Raw genomic sequence first — 19,205 nt, forward strand, 5'->3', positions numbered from 1 at the left:
GATGGTAAACAGTGGTGCTAAATGTTTTAATCACAATACTCTGGAAGTAAAGGACATACCCTGGTTAGTTAAAATTTCACGTGGAATGCTAATATGAGTAAAAATCTCAGACAGAGCCTTTGGAACAGAATGCGAATTAGCTTTCCGCAAAGCTGTCAGTTCGGGATATCTTGTTATATAATCAACCAACACAAGTATATACTGATAACTGCTCTTACTCCTGTGAAGTAGACCAACAATGTCCAAGCCATCTCTCTTGAAAGGGATGTCCAAAATAGGCATTGATGAAAGGGGAGCCCTATAGGGTCTGTGAACTGAAACAACCTGACTGCTCCAGAACTCTGCCCATATTCAACCAGTAAAACCATTTCAGGATGTGATCCCTTGTTTTCTCCATGCAGAGATGAACACCCAAAACATGTGTGTGAGCAATTTTCAACACTGTCTCTTTATGATCAACTGAGACCACCAACTGCTCAATCATACCATCCGCTAACCAATTGGAAATTGTCCAACACAGGAAACCATTCTTAAACTAAAGTGACAGTGCTCAGCTTTAAATGTTCTAAACATTGTGCAAAACCTGCGGCTGATCCTGCAAAAGGCAAGTTAAGAGTATACTTGTTTCCCATTGAAATTCTGTCTAAAAGGGAGTTTTTCAAAGGGAAGTTATGTTACTTTGCTATTGGCTTACTGTTTAACAGAGTGTCAGCATACATCTGCCAGCTGTAGGTGGGAGAAATAGCAATAGTGTGGCCCCCGTATTCTCTTTGTGTAGCTGTTTCTGCCATCAATGATTATCTGTTATATATATAGTGGTTTTAAAATTGCAATATGTGTTATTAAGAGTGGCAATTAAGTAACCTCATGATCCATGGATAGAAACTGTCCTGGAATCCACTGGTACAAGTGTCAGTGGCCCTGTACCATTTAACAGAAGGAAGAAATGAGAAAAGCATCTGTACAGAATGGCTGAAGTCTTTTAACAATAGTGTTTGCCTCTTATTTATGTCCTAAACAGAAGGCAACTAGGTGCAAGTAATATTGTGTTCTGTCTTCATCACTCTCTAAAGGGTTTTATGGTCTACAGGTGCTATACCAGGATGTGATTCAGCCAGTGTGGGTTACTACTCTGCAGCTGTAGAAGTTAGAATGAACAAATGAAGAAATCTGAGCTTTTCTGAGATATCTGAGGAAGTAGAGGCATTTGTGAGCATTCTTTACAATAGTCAAAAGGTGTTGTGCCCTCTTCATTTCATCAGTGATAGTCACTCTAAGAAATGTAAATCTGCTCAAACAGCATTCCCTCTGATGTAAATGGGAGTTTGGTCTGCTTCCTGAAGTCTTTGACCAGCTTTTTGTTTTTGCTGACATTAAGTGTGAGACTGTTGTCCTGGCACCAACTTTGTCAGCATTCATATCTCTTCCATGTAATCTGTCACGTTACATTTTGGTGATTTGAACTATGATGGTGGTGTCCAACAGCAAATTTTATTTATGAAGTTGTAGCTGTGTCTGTCACACAGTTTTACCTAAACAATAAACAGAAAGAGGGCTCAGCATAATATGCAGTGCTTTTGTTGAGAATCAGAGTGGATTTGACAAGTTTGGTGATCAGCTTCGATAGTACAGCAGTGTTAAATGCTTAACTGAAAAACTATCACTAAGTGTATCCCTCAAGAAAGAGTTTGGGGATGCCTTCTATAGACTACTGTTGGATAATAAATTAAACAAAATATGTTTTATTATTGCTAAAGAATATCTGGAAGAAGTTATACTATTTAAAATGTATTGCCTAAGAGTATCTTTACAAAACTGACTTTGGCTGACATAAGGACTATAACTTTTTTCATGTGTATGCTAAAAAAATGTCAGTCTCCTGTCTCATATTCTTTGTACTGCTTTTTCCTGTTCCATCCTATTCCACGATAACTGTTAGCAAAATATTCTGTTGCCAGGAAAGCTCATATCTTTTTCCTGTCGGTAATAGCTGACATGCTTAAAAGAAAAATTTGCATTGTTAATATGTTCTTATCTGTAATTTGCTTGGATCAAAATGAAGAACTGTGTAATTTTGAAAAGTGCATATTAGTAAAAATTTAGTTTTGTATTCAAAATGGTAGTTTAGTGATTTGAGCATTTTGAAAACTTTTATGTGCAGGTCTGTCCGGCTGGATCCATAGGATTTCGTGACTTGCAGTGTGCCGCCTACAATGATAAATCTATAATGGGCAGCAAGAAATTCCAGTGGACTACATTTGTTGGAGGTAACTGTTTCTTTGTGTGTATAGTATTAGACACTTGAACCAAAACCCTAGCCTATGCATATTTTTGTCAGTTATGCAAGTTAGATTTTATTTATGCAACTGAGTATGTATGTGCTGCTTATATCAAACTGCATGTGACAGCAAATATTGTATAATAAGTTTGTTGTGCTTTATATGCACTTTTAGTATGATTCTGTCATGCCTACATCTTTACTTTTGTTGGTCTGATCATCAGTTTGAAAATAAATGCAAAATGTGATGTAATTGTTTAGAAATTATATTCTGAGACATTTAATATGTCACCAGTAGTTGGCATAGAGAAGATATAAAAATTGTGTAATACTGTATTTAGTTATGAGAGCTCTCAGTTTGATTCAGTTTACTGTTATAGAGATGTTCAAAGTGATTAGACAGATTTATAAATATTAAACAGATACAATAAACAGAGAAAATAAAACCATACAATATTTACATTAATGTCTGAGAACAAGTGCTTTATGTTTTCATTCCAAACAAGCCACATTTATTTAATGTAATGTATCTATGATGGTTTTAACAGTTTTCAATTGTTATAAAGGAATGAAAGTCATGGAAATAGGCAGATATATACATATTAAACAAACAGTAAAATATAAAAGCATACAATATTTACATCAACATAATGTTAATTAACAAAAAAGTTATTCATTTAAACCTTAGATGATTCAGTTCTCTAATAGAAATGAATAATTTCATGTGAGTTAGGATATATTTTAGTGTAATGGCACAGCTAAGTATGTGGCTAGAGGAATAAACATTATAGATCAGTGGTCACTAACCTTTTTGACACCAAGGACCACTTTACTAGAAGCAGATTTTTCCAGGGACCTGATGGGGGGGGGGAGGATTCGGGGTGGGTTTGTAGGGCAGTTTTATACACAATTTACATTACATTTCTATTATTATCTACTGTATATATATAATTCACTAAGGCAAGACACCCATGGAAAGCGGCGTGGATTCACTAAGCCGCCGACAAGTAAGACACCTATGGCGCACGCAGGAAGGAGCCATGCCGGAGGTGAATCGCCATATGCGGCGTATAAAACAGTTTGCGAGGGGTATCCCATGGGATCCTTAAAACAATCCTTTACAACTGAGGTTAAAACACAATGAAGTAAGCAGTCTTTAAAAACCGAGTTTTCGGTTACGACCACGTGCACCATAGCAAACTGTCTTACACGCTACATACACCAATTTGCATCCGCGACAAACATGCGTCTTCTTAAATGCTCCTGCAGGAACACGGAAAGTTTACGTGACTCACAGGTGCATCTGGACTGTGCAAAGACGACAACGACTCAAGTGACGAGTTGGAGGTGGGCACATGAGCGATGGCGGTCCGCCAGTTTTCAGTCACGGACGATTGTGTGTTGGTTCGTTCCGTGCATTGTTACAATGTTGCTTTTCTTGCTGATTTATTACATTACCGATTTTTCAAATGTTAATTTTCTCCCTGTGTTTAAAACTCATTAAAAAACCGGCCTGATTATGCGGCGTATGGTACGCCGCGGGTTGGCTAGTTAAGTTATAATATCGTAATGGAAATTATACAACTTACCATAATGCAGAATCAGTGGGAGCCCTGAGCTTACACCCCCTACCCATGGGAATGTCACGCTGAAGTGTGTCCTGAAGCGCGATTGCTTCACAGTAGAGCTGTGAGCCTGCTGTTGCCCCGGCAACAGAAAAACAGTCTTAAACAGACGCGGTGATCACATTTTGGGACGCTCTTAGGCGTGTTGTTCCGTTGACCAAGGTCCCAAGAGAGTTTAGAAACCTCACATTTTCTTGAAAGAGTGCCGCATTAATAGGAATGTTTCTTGAACAAGCATCACTGAACCACATAAAAACTTCAAATGCATCAGTTCACATACGTTTGCAATCCAAGATGTTTCCTCTTTTTTTGCATATAACAAAGAGATATGCATTGCATTTGTCATTCCAACAGATTGCACATCACAAACATTAACACTGTTATCGTTTTTTCGTGTCTGCCGTTTGTATACGAGGGTGACAATGAGTTTAATTCCAATGGATGTTTTTCAAATGTTGATGAGCAATAAGCAAAAAATATCACTGAAAACCACAGAAAACAAAAACAGCAAAAAACAGTACGAGGAAAGTTCGAAGAAAGAAATTTTTTTTACAGTGTTTCTGTTTGGGGATCGTTGTGCAAATGTGCACAACTGAGCTGCAACCACACTGCTCTGTGGATGATTCATTCAGGCATTTCAAGGTCACTTCGTTGTAATGAAAGTATCTGCTGAATGTACTTTGTAGTAACAAGATTTCTGTAGGCTCGTTTCATATGGGGAAACTGTCAGGTCCATAAAAATGCTTAATTGTAATACTTTCTCACCTCGGTTTCTCTCCTCTCTCTGCACCGCTGCAAAGCCCCACCTGCCTAGTGTTCTGAAAAGTGTCCTCAGTGAAGGCGGCAGCCATTTTGCTGTAGCCCTTCACTGAATGAGTCTCCATTGCCAGCAATTCTCTCGTGGCCTGGCTGTCAGATGGCTGTGGCCCGCTAGTGGGCCGTGAACTGGGGGTTGGGGACCCCTGTTATGCATAATGCTGAAGCCATGCTTCCTGTGGAGCAATGGAACATTGTTTAAAAGCAGGAAAGAAATGAGTTAGTTTTTCCTGTCCATCTTTGTTCTAGCAGACAATTCTAAAACTTAAAATTTAATAAAGCATAAAATAAAGATTTTATATTTAACATCCACATTTTTCCCCTTTTGACTCATGAGAATCATATTAAACAATGGCCGATCTACATAAAAAGAAAAGCAGAGTTGAAGTTGTTGATGATTATGTTGTTGAAAGATGTGGTTCTGCAGAAGTCTAAACAATGTTTTTTTTTATATATTTATCAAGAAGGAAACAAAGAGAACACATAAAATTGTCCAATAGAAATAATAATACCCAATACATTCAGAACTCTCCTTAAAAGTACATAAGCCTATGTCCCAAAAGGAGATGCAAATCAGTCCATTAATTTTGTACTGGAAAGAACACCATCACTTGAACCTTCAGCTTCCTGTCCTGTATTTTGCATATAGGATGCTATGTCCACAATATTGTGAGAAGCATCTTGAATGTTTGTACAACAATGGGATCCAACAACTGCACACATTCCCCTTGAGAGGATAGCAACATGTCCAGTACTATGCAATTTTTTTAGAGCCACAGTCCTCCAGGACACTTGTTCAGCAATAAATTCTTGAAAGATGTCGAGGAAATTACTAATGAACAGTCCAATGGGTAAAAAAATGGGGAATGTTATAAAAGCCACACCATTCTTCGTGCATCCAGGAGCATGCTTTTTAACCACAGAGAAAGTAAATTATGTTGAGGGACACTAATGCCTTTGGGAGGCTTGTTTTAAGAAGAGTTTATAGATGAATGCCCCAGCCATAGTAAAATCTCACAGGATAAAAAAGCAGACTTGCATTACCCAGTTCAGAACAAGTGCCAAACAGTGGCAGAGAGGTACTACAATGTAATTCTGTCACACACCTGTAGGTGTGAGTGAACTTTTTCCCTTGTACTCTGAGACTACGTATATGGACATATGGGATTCACTCTGGAGCAATATGATGTTGCCTCATGTTATGATTGTGCTTGATATAACTTTGTGAAATGTTTGTATGCGTAATGTTGCGCAAATTTAGACAATTCACTGAAATATGAAGTAGAGCTGCATCAAGTGGAGCAAAGTCAGGTGGTTTTGGAACAGGCATTGGAACAGAAGAGTCAGAAAACAGGGTCAAATATCATTGTCTCTGATGTGAGAAAGTGTTGTAACAAATAAAGGAGGGCAATGTATCTGTTACAGTTCTAGTCTTAAAATTAATCCACCCAGTAAGTCCAAAATATTCAGTCAAAGATAATGGAAGAAATGGGATACCTGTGCTGACGTAATGTGGAAGATCAGCACAGACCCAACAGGAGTTGTTAAACATTGAAGAGGTCCAAATGTAAGAGAATTCTAAATACGTATTGTCAGGGATGCCAGGGGCAACGACCCGGCCGGGACGCCGTGAGGGACCGGAAGAGGGTCAGAGCCCACCCTGGATCACATGGGGGCCACCTTTCTGGTTGCTCTGGGGGCCACGGGTACAGGGCATGGAAGCTCCACCCTGTAGGGGCCCGTGGTCACCGCCAGGAGGCGCCCCAGTGCCTTGGGGACCTGTTACCTCAGCACTTCCACCACACTAGGAAGTGCTGGGGGAAAGATTTAGGACGGCACCTGGAGAGCTGCCGGGAGGACAGCTGGCACTTACGCCACGCTGTGGCGTGGCCAGAGGAGGAATGCCGGGAACACCTGGGGCTCATCCGGGGACTGTTTAAAAGGGGCCGTCTCCATTCATTCAGGGCTAGAGTCGGGTGGAAGGAGGACAAGGCACGAGGAGAGTGTGGAGGCGGCCCGAAGAGAAGGCATTGAGTGGCCAGGACTGTGAATTGGGGTTTGTGCACTAACGTGACTGTGTCTGAGTGACATAATTATTGTAAATAATAAATGTGTGGTGGTGATTAAGAACATGTCCGCCACAGTATTAATACCTTAGGTGTGTCCTTGGTCACAGGGGGGTAATACTATGTGAAAGTTCTCTGCTGTTGTGGCTATAGGAGAGATGTGTGGGCTGGTAAGCTGAGGTATATCAGTGAAATTCAGGAATGTATGTGCAATGTCAGGGCTGCTGTTATCTTCCTTTGAGTCCATATAAGCTCAATGTACTTTGCTATAGCCCTGCAAGCTGATGAAGATGAGAATGGAGATCAGGATGTACAAGATGAAAAGCTCCCATTTTATGCAGATGCAAGTCAACTGTGGTATACGTGAACCTGTAGGTTATCCTTTGCATTTTACAGCACCAAGGTGTTCTTTCATTGGTGCATTTTAATGTAGACAATGTGTCCTGGATAGATGGAGTGAGCGGGTTCATTTAAACCAGGTGGAATTGCAGATTCATCCTTGGAGTAAACAGAACTGAGAGAACATGTTAAGGTAATAAAGTAAGATTTCTAGCTTTCAGTCAAACAATATACTACATATCCATCTGTTTGCAAGTCAAAGGTGCAGTTGCAAGTTGTTTCATAATTTTTCCAGTTAAAATTTCTTGAGGAGAAAGTTCTGTTGGTATCATCAAAATAAAGTTAATTACTGAAAGTAAGAATCTGGCCAGTTCAAGCCTGTTTCTGTATACAATTTGATAAGATTATTTTTAATAGTATGATTAGTCCATTTGACTAATTAACTAACTAATCCTCTAACTGATAAAAAGAATGGAAAAGCTTATGAACTCATAATGCTTTATTCGAATTACTTTAATTATAAACATTACAGGAGTTTGAAAGTTGAGCTTTGTTGGTGGTGAGCAGACATACCATACAAAAAAATGCATTTTTTACAGTTACAGTACAATCATCCATCCATCCATTATTCAACCCGCTATATCCTAGCTACAGGGTCATGGGGGTCTGCTGGAGCCAATCCCAACCAACACAGGGTGCAAGGCAGGGAACAAACCCCGGGCAGGGCGCCAGCCCACCACAGGGCACACACACACCCATACACCAAGCACACACTAGGGACAATTTTGGATCGCCAATGCACCTTACCTGCATGTCTTTGGACTGTGGGAGGAAACCCATGCAGACACGGGGAGAACATGCAAACTCCACACAGGGAGGACCCGGGAAGCGAACCCGGGTCTCCTAAGTGCAAGGCAGCAGCGCTACTCACTGTGCCGCCATGCCACCCTACTGCTATATATTTGCATATTTTATTTATATCCCAAATCACATGTAATAAATTGTTTGTAATATAAATTTAAACTGTAACCTACCTCTCAGTGAGAATAACATGTTTAAAACTTTGAGATTCTACAAAAGCAACTTAGTTCTGTTAATGATATTGAAACGTCGGAAATCTTTTTTTGTCTAGTTAAGAAGAAGAAGATTGTACTCGTGGCAAACTAAAAACATTCTTATTTTTTTAAAAGTGAAAAATTGTATGCCTGGCATCAGTTTTTCTGGGATTGGGTTAACCATTTTGAAGGACGTGCAGGTTAGGCGGATTGACAATACTAAATTGGCCCCAGTGTATATGTGTGTGTATGTATGTATGCCCTGCAATGGGCTGGCATCCTGCCCAGGGACTGGTTTGGTACTGTTCCTTCCATGTGTCTAATTAGCTTCCCCATCTCTGCTTTGGATCTGGATTTAGAAAATGTATGGATTGATGGAAAAAAATAAGTATTTTGTCACTGTGTGTGATGTGTGACTGAGGTTTGCTCAGACCACCACCACTGCTAATTGTACAGGTGGAATATTCATGCATCAGAAGTATACACATGAATGAATGTTATTTAAATATCTGCTTGAGAATCTGTTTGCTGACAGGGATGGTCAGTCATTGTTCAACCCGATATATCCTAACACAGGGTCAGAGGGGTCTGCTGGAGCCAATCCCAACCAACATAGAGCGCAAGGCAGGAACAAACCCCGGGCAGAGCTTTGTTCACCGCAGGGCACACACACACACCCACACACCAAGCTCACATTAGGGACAATTTCGGATCGCCAATGCACCTAACCTGCTTGTCTTTGGACCTGGAGGAAACCCACGCAGACACGGGGAGAACATGCAAACTCCACGCAGGGAGGACCCGGGAAGCAAACCCAGGTCTCCTTACTGCGAGGTAAGTGCTACCACTGCGCCACCGTGCTGCCCTAAGTGACATGTAAAAGAGGAAAATATTGTATATAAAATATATCCCTCAAGCTGTACTACAGACATTTCATAAAAGATTTCATCTCCTGACTCATAAAATGTTGCTGTTTATTTGGTCCAATGCATGTGAACATGCATTATGTTGCTTAAACAAGCTTTCTCTACACCCCCTATCATGGCATTTCCTATTTTAGCTTATCCTTTCTTATTGTACACTGATGCCCCACAGCATTCAAATGGTTCTGTCCATGCACAGAAAGTGGAAGCCAAGGAACATGCCATCTGTTAGTCAAGCCATATCCTTTACCTCTTCTGAAACAAATGGTCCACTTTTTACAGACAGAAATTTGCTATTGTGTGGTCAGCACAGCAATTCCGTTATTATCTTGCCTACCATTTAGTAGGCATAAAATATACACATTAGTCATGACCCAGCTGGCAGAAGAGCCTGATGAGCCACTGAATTGGATGTGTATGACTGGTGTATCATTCAAAAAGGGGGGTCTAAACATCTAAATGCTGGTGCCATGTCTTAACGATTTGAGGACACTCCCACAACACAAGACCCTACTGTTACTATGCCTGCTATTAATGCAACTACTGTAGCCACACAAACTACTATGTACTTAAGTGACATAGTATGCAAACGCCAATGTACAATTCTTCATGTCTTTCAGTACATTCCCATATCAACCCAATTACCCCACTCTCAATGATAATCTCAAATACACCACCAATACACCTGACAGAACTTAAAATGGTACACATTCTGTCTACATGGGATATTGTCTTTTTGACTTTCAGAAAGCATTTGATAAGGTGCCAACATGAGAGGTTGGGCATCAAATTAAAACAAGTGGGAGTTCAGGGAGATGTTTTTAGATTGGTGCAGAACTGGCTTAGGCACAGGAAACGGAGGGTGATGGTGCGAGGAACCTCTTCAGATTTGGCCGATGTTAAAAGTGGTGTTCCACAGGGGTCAGTGGTAGGGCCGCTGCTATTTTAAATATATATAAATGATTTAGATAGGAATATAAGTAACAAGCTGGTTAAGTTTGCAGATGATACCAAGATAGGTGGATTGGCAGATAATTTGGAATCCGTTATATCATTACAGAAGGACTTAGATAGCATACAGGCTTGGGCACATATGTGGCAGATGAAATTTAATGTCAATAAATGTAAATATTACACATAGGAAGTAAAAATGTTAGGCTTGAATACACAATTGGTGGTCGGAAAATCGAGAATACACCTTATGAGAAGGATTTAGGAGTCATAGTGGACTCTAAGCTATCGACTTCCCAACAGTGTTCAGAAGCCATTAAGAAGAGCTGCCTTTATACACAAAATACTGTATATACAATGATTTTATAGCTTTTTCTAAAAAAAAAAATTTTTAACTTGGTGGCTTAATTCTCAGGAATATAGCATGCAGTTTCCACAAACATAAACAATCACTACTAAAGGGGAGCAGGATGATTAACTTGTGATGTTATGAATTTAAACCTCACCAGTTACCAGCGTACACATCTACTCTTCACTTGCCATTAGTGCCTGAAGTCTTTTAAAGATATCCATTAAAGTACATTGATTAAATGTCTTTTATCATCTGTAATTTGCACTGTTTTATGTTATTTTAGCTATGAAGATTAGCCCTTGTGATGCATGAAGAGTTATTAAATGCTTCATATCAATAAATAGGATCTGACATTTACAAAATTCAGCTCTCCTTTTGTTGTAAATGTTCAGTTCTCTAAAAACATTGTAGATGTGAAAAATGAGAAAAGATATTACTGGAAGTATCACTTCTTTCTTCACATTAGGTAAGAAAAATAATTTTAACTGGTATATTCTTACTATTACTAATCAAATTTTAAAATGCATACAGTTTGTAAATGTGTGTTTTGTTATGTTGTTTGATTAACGTACATGGCACTTACCTGGATCATTTGTGGTTCAGGTACTCAGACAGATGATTTAAACTTTCAAAATAAAGGGCACAAAAGCAGACACATGTGTAACCCCTCTTGTTTCTTGCATAAATGAGGAATACGAGGTAAATATCAAACAATTTATTGTGGTTATTAGCTGACAAGTAGGTCATCAGTTTTGACCCATTCTATAATTTAATGTATTAGTAAAGTATAGGAGATCAGTTAATACATGTTTTAGGTTATTCTTGTCTTTCATAGTATTAAAAGAACAAACCTTCACTTTCATTTTTCGTTTGAAAAGAAAATAAAGGGGGCACTATAATTGATAGGTTTCTTCTAAAATATGAACCCCAATAATTTAATATAGAAATTAGAAATCAGGTTGATACCTGTTTTAAGCCATTGTCATGTTTCATAATATAAAAGAGAAAGAAAGTATGGGGACCAAAACTGATGAGTAGGTCATCAAATATGGTCCTCCCTGTAATTTGAAGTATGATACAAAATAAGAAATCAATGAATGCAAGTGCATGTTTTAAGCCATTGTGTTGTCTCATAATATCAAAGAAAAAAAAAAACATTGACTCTTATTTGTTGTTTCACAAACTCTGTGAAACCACCTTAGGCACATAGCACAGGCAATCTGTCAGATATGAAAAATAAAAAAATAGGGAATTTTGATTGACTTACTGTAATATTTAAACATTAAGCATTTAACATATTTTATATTAATTTTAATAATTCATGTAAGAATTTGTTGGTTAGAAACAATATTAAATGAACAAAACCAGCATTGGTAAATTACTTGACTCTTTAATTTACTAAATTAACTTCTGTGCCAGAATCTTCCTCTATTTGTACTCCTCACCAAATATGGCACACGTCACTTTGGCCATTTTTACAATGCAGTATATGAACATATTAGATACAGACACTAGTTCAGATACATGCATCATATTATATAATGCAAACTATCAAATATCATTTGTCACTTTCACTTTTTTTCGCAGATCTATCCTTTACCAATTATGTTAAAATAAATGCATACAGTATGTTGTTTTATCCAGATAAATGACAATTGATTTTAAATAGATTAACAGAAATAACATTATGGCATAGCATACAGTAGAATTTGCAGCTTACAGCTTCATGGCAATTTCCAATCTTAAATCAGCTGTGATTTCACAATGTCAGTCAAAAAGAACACTGTTTCAAGATGTTTTTCTACAAACTTGATGTTTATAAGGATATTTAGTCATAGAACTGTTCATCGGTTTATTCTTTGCATAGGTAACTGTGAGTAATGACCAGGTCCATGTTAGAGCTAAGCATTCAGTAGTGGGTTAAGGAAGTATGGATATTTATGAGCTCCTGAACGTGCAGCATGTGCCTGTAAAGTATGTGCAGTCAAAGCAAATGTACCACATGATGTTCCATCCGGCAGGCATGGATATGGAACAGCCTCACAAGACCACCAAGACAAAGGTAGTCTCTTTTTTCCTCATGAATGCTCTAAAATTAAAGATTGTGTCCAGCACTGAATTAAATATTTACTTTATCCACCTTTTTCTGTCTATTAACACTGCAAAATCACAATTATGCAAACATAAATGCTAGGTTAACTTCTTTATTGTTTCTTCATTCTCTCCAAATGAATCCAAAACTTCAGAATTTCTTTGGAATTGGTATATTTTCTGTTTTGCAGACATTTCACATTAATTGAGCAAACTCAGATTGCTTACAGCACTTGAACTTCCCATTAGCCTAAGGCCCCCACCCCCATCTTCCTCCCTATTTTCAGTTCAAGCTAAAATTAAAATGCCAGTTTGTGTCTTTTCTATTATGGGAGACAACCAATTTTGTTTTCCTTATAGATACATTAAATTATAGCAGGGACTGAATCTTATGACCTACTCATCAATTTTGACCCCTCCTTTATTTTCAGGTCAAACAAAAATGATAGTGAAAGTTTGTTTTTTTTATATTATGAAAAACAAGAATGGTATTAAACATTTATCAACTGATTTCTTATTCTTTACTGATACATTAAATTATAGGAGGGGTTAAATCTGATTACTTTTCCATCAGTTTTGGTCTCCCTTTATTTTAAATTTAAACAAATAATTAAATGGATTTTGTTATATTATGAGACATATGAATGGATTAACACTAGAATTACCAGAGCCTATGAAAAAACTCATAATTCCGTCCCACCTTAAACTGCTTCTTAAATCCCTTCACACCTCTCCGCCAGCGCCCTTTGTCTTCTAAATGTGCTGATAAAGAGAAGCCGGCTATTCCATCCCCTCACCAATTTAGAACGTGCACGAACTTCTCTCAGCTCATGCCTTGATTGAGTATCTGGGAGTGAAGTGGAGTTTTAGAGTGGAAATAATAGATCGTTGTTTGGAACACACGCATTTCATGTCTGTTCCGTTTCTACAGTAATCTGTGTCAACACATTGTTAAAACAGAAACTTTTTATATTCTAGTAGTAGATGACAAAATGTAGGCATTAACTATATAATGTATGAAGCCTGAAGTCCAAATAGCAAAGAAACATTTTCACAAGAATAACACAATTGCACTTTTATTCAAACATATAACTGCAGAAACAAAAAGCCGCCTAAACATGTGACATTGACACCAGTTTACTGTAACTGACTCCGTGGCTCAATAGACTCAGCCCCGCTTGGGAATCAAGGGGTTGCGGGTTTGATCCTGCGCCCCTCCATTTTGAGAAGTAAACTGCTCTTGTCTTACTGTTTTAGAATAAAAGCATACATTTGATTTCAGTCTGTAACAGCCGGTGCAGTTTATGATCCTTGTAAAGGTTAGCTTTTTTTTTTTATTCACTTTTCACTCTCTCAGTCGCGTTCAGAATCAATCCATACAACCCCATCTGACACAGCTGTTTTCACTAAAGACGCGCTATAGCTCTGCAGTGTACCACGATGCATACTAACGCACAATCACCAAACCCCCGGTTCTGACACACAAACGCTGGCGAAGCTGCCTTCTTCGTATCTCACCGTCACTTGCTTTTCGTTTTATTGAGTGTTCCTGCCAGTCCCCGCATGTTGCTGTATGCTTTTTCTTTTGTACTACAGGACATGCAGAGGAAAGAATGGTAAAGACCAGTAACTTCGGCGCTATATGCAATCATCAGACACTCCCCATCTGCCCGTGTCGTTCAAGCACAGGAACATATATTGGTGTAAAAGTATAACAAAAGTGCACTTTTATTCAAGTGCACTTTTTCCATCGCCTTTTCCTGTAAGAAGCAGTGTACACACTTCTCTCTATGCTGTGGTTTCTATTACACACCTGAAAGAAAGAGACAATATATGTGAAAATATAATCGCACTAATGCAATATTATTTGAAAACGAACAGCGTCAGATCGGGTGTGAATTTATGCAGGAACTGGAAATTCTCTGATGCGGACCCTTCCCCCAGGGAAGAAAGTACAGTGTCAGGTGCTCATTCAGTGTAATAGAAACCATAGCACAGAGAGGTGTGTACACGGCAACAAGTACACGTGTCGTAAATGTAGGAAGGACGGTCCTTGGGTGTGTGGAACTGTTAATATTTGAATGTGATGGTTTTATATAGCACAGAATGAAAATCTGCACTTCTTAGCATTGCACCATGCAAGATGTCGTATCAATCGCCTACTGTAACTTGCTTTCTTTTTTCTTCGGTTATACAGGTAGTTTTGAATAAAAGTGCACTTGTTTTGTTTGCGAAATGAAGTGTCTGCGTGCACTTTTCGTGGCATTACACGTGTATTTTTTGAGCATGCCAGTTTGAGCAGTATAAAAAGTATTGAAAAGTATAACAAAACAACGGGCAGATGGGGAGTGTCTGATGATTGCATATAGCGCCGAACTTACTGCTCTTTACTATTCTCTCCTCTGCGTGCCCTGGAGTACAAAAGAAACAGAATACAGACGCGCTATAGCTCTGTGCTGTACCACGATGCATACTAACGCCCCCACCGGTTCTGACACACAGACGCTGGCGAAGCTGCCTTCTTCGTATCTCACCGTCACTTGATTTTCTTTTTATTCAGTTTTATTGAGTGTTCCTGCCAGTCCCGCATGTTGCTGTATGCTGGATAGAGAGAAGTGTGTACACTGCTTCTTACAGGAAAAGCGATGGAAAAAGTGCACTTGAATAAAAGTGCACTTTTGTTATACTTTTACACCAATATATGTTCCTGTGTTTGAACGACACGGGCAGATGGGGAGTGTCTGATGATTGCATATAGCGCCGAAGTTATTGGTCTTTACCATTCTTTCCTCTGCATGTCCTGTAGTACAAAAGAAAAAGCATACAGCAACATGCGGGGACTGGCAGGAACACTCAATAAAACGAAAAGCAAGTGACGGTGAGATACGAAGAAGGCAGCTTCGCCAGCGTTTGTGTGTCAGAACCGGGTGGGGCGTTAGTATGCATCGTGGTACACTGCAGAGCTATAGCGCGTCTTTAGTGAAAACAGCCGTGTCAGATGGGGTTGTATGGATTGATTCTGAACGCGACTGAGAGAGTGAAAAGTGAATAAAAAAAAAGCTAACCTTTACAAGGATCATAAACTGCACCGGCTGTTACAGACTGAAATCAAATGTATGCTTTTATTCTAAAACAGTAAGACAAGAGCAGTTTACTTCTCAAAACGGAGGGGCGCAGGATCGAACCCGCAACCACTTGATTTCCAAGCAGTGGCTGAGTCTACTGAGCCACGGTGTCAGTTACATTAAACTAGTGTCAATGTCGCTTGTTAAGGCGGCTTTTTGTTTCTGCAGTTATATGTTTGAATAAAAGTGCAATTGTGTTATTCTTGTGAAAATGTTTCTTTGCTATTTGGACTTCAGGCTTCATACATTATATAGTTTATGCCTACATTTTGTCATCTACTACTAGAATATAAAAAACATTTCTGTTTTAACAATGTGTTGACACAGATTACTGTAGAAACGGAACAGACATGAAATGCGTGTGTTCCAAACAACGATCTATTATTTCCACTCTAAAACTCCACTTCACTCCCAGATACTCAATCAAGGTATGAGCTGAGAGAAGTTCGTGCACGTTCTAAATTGGTGGGGGGATGGAATAGCCGACTTCTCTTTATCAGCACATTTAGAAAACAAAGGGCGCTGGCGGAGAGGTGTGAAGGGATTTAAGAAGCAGTTTAAGGTGGGACGGAATTACGAGTTTTTTCGTAGGCTCTGGTAATTCTAGTGTTAAAACATGTAACTAATTTCTTATTTTTTATTGATACATTAATTTATATGAAGGTTGGGCTAATCTTATGACCTATCTATCAACCACAGTAAATTGTTTGGCTCTGACTTCCTATTCCTCATTTTTTCAAGACATAGGAGGTGTAACACATCTATCCACTTTCGTGCCCTTAATGTTTAAAATATAAATCGTCTTTCTCAGTAACTGAATCAAACATGATCAAGGTAAGTGCCATTTTAGTTAATAAAATAAGATAAAAGAGTAAGAATTTACATGCACATAATACATTTTAAAAATGTATTAGGAGTAAGAATAAGCCGGAAAGAATTTGTTGTTCTTACCTTAAGAGAAGAAGTGACATTATTGCAGTAATGTCTTTCCTCATTTATTCATGTTTATAATTCCTTTTAAATTCCATTAACTGAATGTTTGCAACAAAATGCTTCTTGAATTTTTTAAGTGTCAGATCCCCTATTTTGACATGAAGCAAGTTGTATTTAATAACACTTTTAACCCTAATAAGGGTTTAATCTTCATATCTACAAAAACCCAAAACAGTGCAAATTATTGAGATGTTTCCTGGGAAAAATATTTTGAGAAATGATCAAAGGCATTTTAATTATTATGTTTTAAAGTCTTTTTTTAAAAGACTTATGAGATTGATGGCATGCAAAGAGCAGATGTGTACACTGATAATTGGTTAGATTTAAATTCGGGACATCACAGGTTAATCATCCTACTATCTCTAGTAGTGCTCATACACCTGAGAACTAAGCCACCAAGACAAAAAAAAAGTTTTAGAAAAATCTGAATGATCATTGTATATATTTTTTGTATAAAGGCAGCTCTGTGTAACACTTCCTTCATATTCTTTGTCTCTACACCTTAAAGCAATCAAGCACTGTGCACAAAGTCTTCACTGTAAGACAAATCTTCACTGAATTAAACCACCAAGACAAAAATGTTTTATAAAAAGCTGTAAAATCATTGTATATATTTTATGTAGTAAGGTACCTTTGCAGGATACTTCATTCATAGTCTGATATTTATACCTTTAAAGAAATGTGCATGCAATTTTCACATGTAAAGGCCCATTAATACTTGGGCACAGCCATAGACATTGGATGTGCACTCTGGATATTTGAACCGTTGCTCTTGGTTTTGAACCCACCTCTGGATTTCAGATTGGAACTGTGCTTTTTGACAATTTTGAACCTCTGCTCTGTTTTTGATCACAATTTTTGTTTTTTGTATTGGAGCTTTGTTTACTGTGTATCATCTGGCCTTTTAAGGCATCCCCTTTTCCTTTTCTTAGCTTTGGGGGTTGCACTGCCTTTTTGTTAAAATAAACCTTTATTTTATAAACATTTCTTCTCAGCCCTTTGAACAACTAGTTGGGGTATTTGATGACTTTGGAAGTGGTTGGGCACCTGTGCTTTTGGAGCTCCCCAGATCATGACAGCACAAGCACAGATACACAGTGCAGTCTTCTTCTTTCCCCTTCTGTTTTTTCTCTGTCCATCCACCTCCTTCCAGGGAGTGTTGCCTTTCTTCCTTGCCAGCTCTGGCTCACTGAAGGATGCTGGATGGCTTCCTTTTATGTCAGACCCAAGAGTACTTCCACTGCCAGGGCATAGACCAAAGGAAGTCCTGAAAAGTGGGGATATTAAATTCCTGCAGCAACCCCTATCAACTCGCATGGGTTCCACATGGCTTCTGTGGTCCAGGGATGTTTTTATCTAGTAGATGGCAGATGAAAATATCCAACTTTAGGAGATTTCCCCCATTGTTCTCATATCTTATTCTCCTGTTCAGGTAAGGGTCACATACTCATCCTGGCCAGGATGCCTGCTAATCCTGCTTGGCAATTGCAGTGATTATATTAAGTTTGTCAATTTGCTTCAATAATTTAATAGAAATGTATATGTTGGGGGCTGCAGTGGTACGATTATAATTAGGCAGTTTCCATAATCATAAGGAACCTTTTTGGATGATGGATTAAATAGAGACTTAACAACAATCAACTAATAATTTAAGTATTGGTTTAATTACATAAAATAGATATGTTTTTGTTCTTTTAAGAAATACTAACTATTAAATAAATTAACAATAATTCCACTTAAAGCAAAAGGATTGGTGTCGTGACATTTTCAGCTTCATCTAGGGCAGCAAAAATGCTAGAGTCGGCCCTGCGTAAACATGTTAATGTAATAAAATTCTCACACATTTTTATATGAGCTCTATTTCTTCTTCCATGCGTAATAGTATTATCAGCAACATTGCTAAACGTATACAAAATTTAGACCCTCAAGTATAAAAATTATCCTTATACATATACCACTAGAATTACCAAAGGTGTGGGGCAGACCGACTGGCCGGATGAAGCCGGACTTCTTGCTGCATCCAAACGGTGCCATCTTTCACCTTTACGCCTGGTGCAGCTGCGTTGTTCTTATGTGTGAATGGACGTTTCTTATGGGGAGGGCATCTGTTCTCTTTGTCCAATGTAGAACCCACATGCTTATCTGAGTTCACCTCTGTTATAGCATGTCTTTATTTGAAAACAGCAGTGTCAGATCAGGGAGAGCGTGAACGCGACTGAGAGAGTAAAACTGCATTAAAAAAAAACGTAACCTTTACAAGTACCATAAATTTACACCAGCTGTTACAGACTCAAATCAAATGTATGTATTTATTGTATAATAGTAACAATAAGAGCAGCTAACTACTCAAAACTTTTATTTTGGGACCCGGGAAGGCTCAAACCCACAACCTGTTGTATACAAATCAGCAGTTCTTACCGCTGTACTACCAAAGAAGTCATGACAATGAAGTACACTAACCCGATTTCTTTTTCTCTGGTTATAGTCTTGAATAAAAGCACACTTGTTCTGTTGTATTTGTACCTTTTGTGAAAGTGCTTATTTGATATTTGGACTTCAGTCTTCACACTTTATACACTTCATGTCAAAAT

The 19,205-nt window shown here is 38.4% G+C and overlaps 1 protein-coding gene across 1 annotated transcript in view; it reads left to right on the forward strand.

Annotated features, from left to right (window-relative positions):
• Positions 1 to 19,205, forward strand: part of adamtsl5 (ADAMTS like 5) — a 202,273-nt gene that overhangs the window by 55,420 nt on the left and 127,648 nt on the right. Inside the window, exon 5 of the mRNA XM_039771362.1 lies at positions 2,162 to 2,267. Coding sequence (XP_039627296.1) covers positions 2,162 to 2,267 — 106 coding nt within the window. The remainder of the gene's footprint in view (positions 1 to 2,161; positions 2,268 to 19,205) is intronic.

This window comes from Polypterus senegalus, chromosome 12, assembly GCF_016835505.1.
Source record: "Polypterus senegalus isolate Bchr_013 chromosome 12, ASM1683550v1, whole genome shotgun sequence".
NCBI lineage: Eukaryota > Metazoa > Chordata > Cladistia > Polypteriformes > Polypteridae > Polypterus > Polypterus senegalus.